Source organism: Notothenia coriiceps, unplaced genomic scaffold (assembly GCF_000735185.1).
Source record: "Notothenia coriiceps isolate Sejong01 unplaced genomic scaffold, NC01 NC01_scaffold00003208, whole genome shotgun sequence".
NCBI lineage: Eukaryota > Metazoa > Chordata > Actinopteri > Perciformes > Nototheniidae > Notothenia > Notothenia coriiceps.
The window spans coordinates 1-6,162 of record NW_011335909.1 but is presented as its reverse complement, the minus strand read 5'-3'; the positions used below and the strand labels follow the sequence as shown (position 1 = coordinate 6,162).

At 40.3% G+C, this 6,162-nt stretch overlaps 1 protein-coding gene across 1 annotated transcript; it reads left to right on the top strand.

Moving 5' to 3' along the window:
* Positions 1-1,822: 1,822 nt before the first annotated feature.
* LOC104941167 (Golgi phosphoprotein 3-like) lies at positions 1,823-5,270 on the top strand. Its single transcript, XM_010766227.1, has 2 exons — positions 1,823-3,429; positions 4,800-5,270. The coding sequence occupies exons 1-2, from the start codon at positions 3,220-3,222 to the stop codon at positions 5,082-5,084; spliced, it is 495 nt and encodes a 164-aa protein (XP_010764529.1). The 5' UTR covers positions 1,823-3,219; the 3' UTR covers positions 5,085-5,270.
* The last annotated feature ends 892 nt before the right edge of the window (positions 5,271-6,162 follow it).

The window sequence follows — 6,162 nt, the reverse complement described above, 5'->3', positions numbered from 1 at the left end:
GGTTGTTGTCGGGACATTGAGTCGAGTAAACTGTTACAGCTAACTATGGAAAAAGGAGACCGTAGTAAGTTTATTTGGGAAAAGAGAAGGTATTCAACGCAGAAAGGTACAAAACAGAGGTGGTTATTCTTTGCAAAACCCCCCTTAACGATAGTGTAATTGCGATGTTACGAGCTCCATGAATAACCTCATATTTTTAGACTTAGGTCATACCTGTGTGTTTTAGCTAGAAGGTAATGTGTGTATTTTATTATAAGTTGTGTAGTTTAAGAACTGTTTGCTTAGGCTTTAAACTCCAGTTTAAAAAACCAAAAGGCTTTACGTCCACATTAGTTGGTTTGGTTTCTTTTTGTCCAAGGTGTATTTGACCTTTGGGTTATAGTTATTTCCTGTTTTCCTGCGGGAGAGGGGGTTTGTCCCCAGAGTTGCTGTATAACTCCCTTTGCAGGAGGGCAGCCTCATCCACGGAGTTCACTCCGTCACGGAGGGGAGTGTGTAGGGCTGGTGTTAAGAGGCGTGTTTGGGATGGGATACCACACGCTTTTTGGTTTCGGTGGTCCCGGCATCCATAACACATCAGCAAGATCAGCCACGAGTGTAGGCAAAGGCCTACCCCTGGTGAATTGCCCCCCTATCACAATGGCCCACGCGCATTGAGTGCAGTAATACCCGTGCAAAGGATTCCCAATTCCGCAACCAAGTACTGAGTGTATTTATGGGACATTTTCCAAAGGCTTGATATGTGTTTGGGTATAAATCTTTTTTTTACTTGGTCTGAGAACTATTCTAATTTTTTTGTGAGATAGATTTTTTGGAGTTTTTCTTAAGCTGTATGCCATAATCCAGCATATTACAAATAAAAAAGGCTTGCCAATATTTCAGTAGATTGGTAATGATACAGAAGGTATGACATTTTTTTTGTATTGCATTAACAGAAAAATAAAAGAAGTTCAACACAATATTCCTAATTTTCTGTAGAAGTCCTGATAATAGCCAGGATGACGGGGGTCATATGGATGACGGGGAAGAAAAGTCCATAATGTGTTTGAAAAAATAGGAAGCTAATAAAGAAAAGTGGAAAAATGGTCATACAAACTGGGGTTCAAGCTCGTCAGCAAGCACATCTTGCTTTAAGAAATTTAACAATAAACGCAAGATGAACCTTGAAAGAAGCTTACATTATATGGAAATCAAGTCAGCCGAGATGAGGTTCAATGATTAAATAATCCTGGGCTAGGTTGGTAGAAAATGTACATGGAAAACTCATATTAAAACATTTGAAACAAAATCCAAAAAAGTGTTGAACCTTATTAAGAGGCAGTGGGCTGGATGTGAACTGGGGGCAGACAAAACAGGCATTAATCGACATCTATCGGGCCAATTTGAGCGACAACACTGGATTATGGGTGTTTAATATATGCAGCAGCAGCACACACGTCATTACTAAAAAATGGATAGGTTACAATATAAAGCGTTACGGTTGTGTATAGGTGCAATTAAGTTCAACCACTACTAATGCAATATTAGTTGAAGCAGAGAGATCCATTGGAGCTAAGAAGGAGAGAAATTGCTCTTGCTTATTGGTCAGGTTAAAAGGAAGTGGGGAAGGAAATATCACAAACAAACACTACTAGGAGGCTGGGAATATTCTAAGTTTCAGGGCGTGGGTTTTGGATGGACAAATAAAGAAAAAATAAGGACATACGGCATGCATGAGTTAGTGTTTCCACATCAAACCATTCAGTAGTGTACACCCGCCATGTCTCTTTCCATAGTAAATATAGATGGTGAAGTATTGTAGAAAAGAAAAGAGAGGCAAATAAATGAAGTAGGACTCAAAACAAGTTTGTACCTCAGGAATAATTATCACAATTACCTCAAAATATATACAGATGGTTCTAAAAACAAAGAAGAGTGTGTCGGAATTGGTATATATATCCCAGAATTTAAAGTGTCAATATCAACAAGAGCATCAGACCAACTTTCAGTGTATACAGCAGAAATGCTGGCAGTAGTAATAGGATTACAGTGGGTGGAAGAGGTCAGACCAGACAGGGTGGTGATATGCACAGATTCATTATCCAGTTTACAAAGCATACAGTCAACAACAACTGCCAGAGAAGACATACTCATAGAAATCAATCACAGCCTGTTAAGACTTCACAGAAGCGGCATAGATCTGCAGTTCTGCTGGGTGCCTGCGCATGAGGGGGTGAAAGGGAACGAGTGTGCTGATAGATTAGCAAAAAGTGCACTACAAAAGGAAATCACATTACCAGTTCAACTTGGAAAAGGAGAAGGAAAAGCAGTTATTAAGAAGAAAGGGATGGAGATCTGGCAGAAAAGGTGGGAGAAAGACCAGAAAGGCAAAGAATACCATCAAGTGCAAAAGACAATTACAATTAATATTTATAAAGAAAGAAACAGAAGAGAGGAAGTAATGATAGCTAGGCTCAGACTAAATCACACTGCATTAAATGGTACGCTGTATGTCATGGGGAAAAGTGACAGTGACAAGTGTGGGAACTGTGGAGTTAGGGAAAATGTGGAACATATTTTATTACATTGTGTCACCAATAGAGTTGAAAGAGGGAAATTAAGGGATACAGTTTTAGAGGCAGAGAGGGAGTGGAATGTAGCGGGTATTCTGGGAACAGAAGGAGAAGGAGTAAGAGCTATCAGAAAAGCACTGTTCACCTTTTTGAGGGAAACTGGGATAGGGAAAAGAATTTAACAGTAGACCATGGATGATTTGTTTTTTGTTTTGTTTTATTTATTTTATTTTATTTTATGGTTTATGGTTTTCTTTTTGATATGCTGGTTTATTAGAGGATTGACATGATGATACACACTCGTGTACAGTAGGTGGCGGTATGCAACCAAAAGCTGTTTGCGACCCGCCATTAAAAAAGAGAAGAAGAAGAAGAAGAAGATCCTGTTTGCGGTATTCAGATTATCTCGGTTTCTACCTGCTGGAGGACTTCGGTACCACATCACCACACGGCGCCATATTAGATACACAGTATATTGCAGCGGACGAAGTCAAGGAAAGGGAACTGGACTCCAGATGACAAGGCTTCTCAGGCCGCAGTAGTCAATTCTCAAAACACTCGAGGTGAATGTTTTATGGTTGACAACGAGTAATTGAGTCAAACATCTCGGGCAGTGGAGTCCAAGGCGTGCTGTTTTCGTCGTTGTTTCGCAGAGTTGCCGGCAGACATGACTTCCTTGGTTCAACGGAGCTCGGGCCTGGTGCAGAGGCGGACCGAAGCCTCGCGCAACGCCGCCGACAAAGACCATCCGGACGGCGAGGAGGACGAGGAGCCCCGCCGGGGAGACGAGCCGGATGATGACGATACCGGAGACTCCAAAGAAACACGTCTCACCTTGATGGAAGAAGTGCTGTTGTTAGGACTGAAGGACCGAGAGGTAATAGCAGATACATCCTGGTCTCTAACGCAGTAACATGAAGGTAAATCTTAACATTAGACGATGGTATGTTGCCCAAGCTAACGTTAGCGCCCTTGTTTGCTATAACGCTAGCTATAGCTAACAATAATAATGGACCTCAGAGCTGCAGGCCGAGCTGTTTATGCCTTGAGTCTAAACACGGTTTTGACTAATAACATAACTCAGCAGTGGCGGTCAGGGAATTGGATATTGTCTTGTGACAGATAGTGTTTCTTGGGACTTTTGTGCCTATCGGTATGCTGATGCTAGCTTGCTAGTTAGCTTAACTGAATACAGGGAAAACGATTACAAACAGTGGCCAGAGTAACTCAAACAAATGGCCATGTGTTAATGATCTGTTGGTTTGTACAGTCTGGTAAACATGTTAGATAACAGGAATGCTGAATGTCAATCTTCTGCTATAGTCTTTAATGTGACCTTATCACTCATTAAAAAGTGTACGCGTGAGAGAATTCTAAAGTATTGTCAACCCACTTGTACTATTTCCTGTCTTGTTTTTAATTTGTATTCTGACACATCCTATCCCAGTGGAGTTGATTCGGATTTGTTCACACCGATTCACAAAAATCAATATCAAAAGCTGATTTGTTTAACTTCCAATTTGACTTTTGACTGACTGACACATTCCAAACTTGCAACCAACTCTGTTGCAGGAATTGATGGAGAAAAACCTGATACTGCACACAAAGCAATGCACATACCTAAGGATACTTGACCAGCATTTTTGCATTTTATAGGAAGGCTTCTTCATCCTTTTTAACTAAAAATGTAGTGTGGATAAGGCAGTTTGATGACTAAGTTAGATTCCCCAACATTAACAGTTTGATTTAGTGCTTACTGGTTGCAACCGGATGTTTGTAAAGTAGAGTATTTAGTGATAGGCGTTGCTAATTTGCTCAGGCTGTAAATGCTGTGGTATGGCATTGGTTTATCATTCATACTTCCCCCGGCCCCTATACAAATAAGCATTGCCTAAATAGACCGAGTGCAATACGGTTGAAAGCTCATGGTTATTTTTCAACCGAAAACGTATTAGATTGGTATCGAGTTACTTTCGTTTCTGTGTTTAAAATCTGCATCAGCTCTTTTGGTTTTATTTGCTTGTGTTTCTGTAAAGCTTTCTCTAACTTTTTTAACACTCTTGTCTATGACTTGACTGACAGGAACTGTAGGTGTTGTTTTCAAAGTATCTGTTTACTCACTGGGCTTATCCGCTTGAGCAACAGCAATTCTCCTGGCAGCCAGTCTGGGTCCAGTGAGCTCTTCTGTTAGTTTAGCAGTTGCACAGTTGACACACCAGGATTCTTACATGTGTTTCCTTGTTGTAGGGCTACACCTCGTTCTGGAATGACTGCATCTCATCAGGGCTGCGGGGGTGCATGCTGATCGAGCTGGCTCTGCGAGGACGTCTGCAGCTGGAGGCGTGTGGCATGAGGAGGAAAGGTCTGCTGGCCAGGAAGGTAGGACGCCTGTTTCTGCTTGTGCAGCTTTCTTTCTTCGTTTGTCTTAATCTGTGCTTCTACCACCATCTTGTATTGCAACCGGCACAGTTATTCACAACCAGCTTCAACAAACTCGTAACAACTAACTCTACCAGTGTTCCAAAGACTTAGACTTAGCACCATTTTTATTTTTTTTAAAGTGAACTTATTTGGGCCAAGGGGGGCACATATAAAAACAATACTAGGTCTTATGTGGACTGTCTGAGCTTACTGACTGCAGGCATCATAATACCGAAGAGTATATAGTTGAGATGAATTATATTTTAATTACCAGGTTACCTAAAGAAAAGTACACAGTTTATTATTTATTAACATCTTCTGCTAGTTTTCAGCTACCTGTGGTTGTAGAATCATTGAGCAGGCATTATCCTATTCCAGTATTCTTGTAAACATTTATTTAAAAACACAATGTGTTTAGACCCTAGCTTTGCACAAAGTGCTCATTGTTGGCTTGACATTTCAAAGCTTACCCATTAATCAATTTGCAAGCTATTCAACTTGTAAAGTCTATGTATTTGAAACATTTATAGATATTTTTGAAAACTAATGGATGCTTTCTGTCTATGATATGGTAAGTGTATTCCAGAAGGAAAGTTTCCACTCAACTCTATTCTCTACATGCCTAAACTCCTTACTGTTCCATATTCCTTCATCGTTATTTATAAAGCGCAGAGTGAAACCAAAGGAGTGTATGTGTTTAGGAGTTTTCCAGTTATTGTCATAATGTACTCGGATTAATTAATGCATTTACAACACGTTGTTTGTTTTAATCAGCTTCTGCAATCTGAGGAATTTCTGCTTTTCTCTGTTTTATGTCAATGTGAGATGAAACATTTCTAAGATTATAAACGGCAAGGCACCCCCACCACTCTTGCACTTTTATACAGCAGAAAAATTCAAACAGCAGAACCACAAGGTCTGCCCTAAAATAAGACTGTGTAGTCCCTCTTAGGTCCAGTTCCTTTGGTAAAGAGTGTTTCTATGTGAGGGCATCAACACTCTGGAACATAATACCAATACAGATAAGGAATAACACCTCCTATCATACATTTAACCACTATCATAAGAACTGGCTTTTAAGCAATCAAAAATGTGAACACTTTTAACTGTATCATAGTTAGGGTTGCAAAGGGGCGGAACATTTCCATGGGAAGTTAAGCTGGGGAATTTTGGAAATATTCGATGCAAA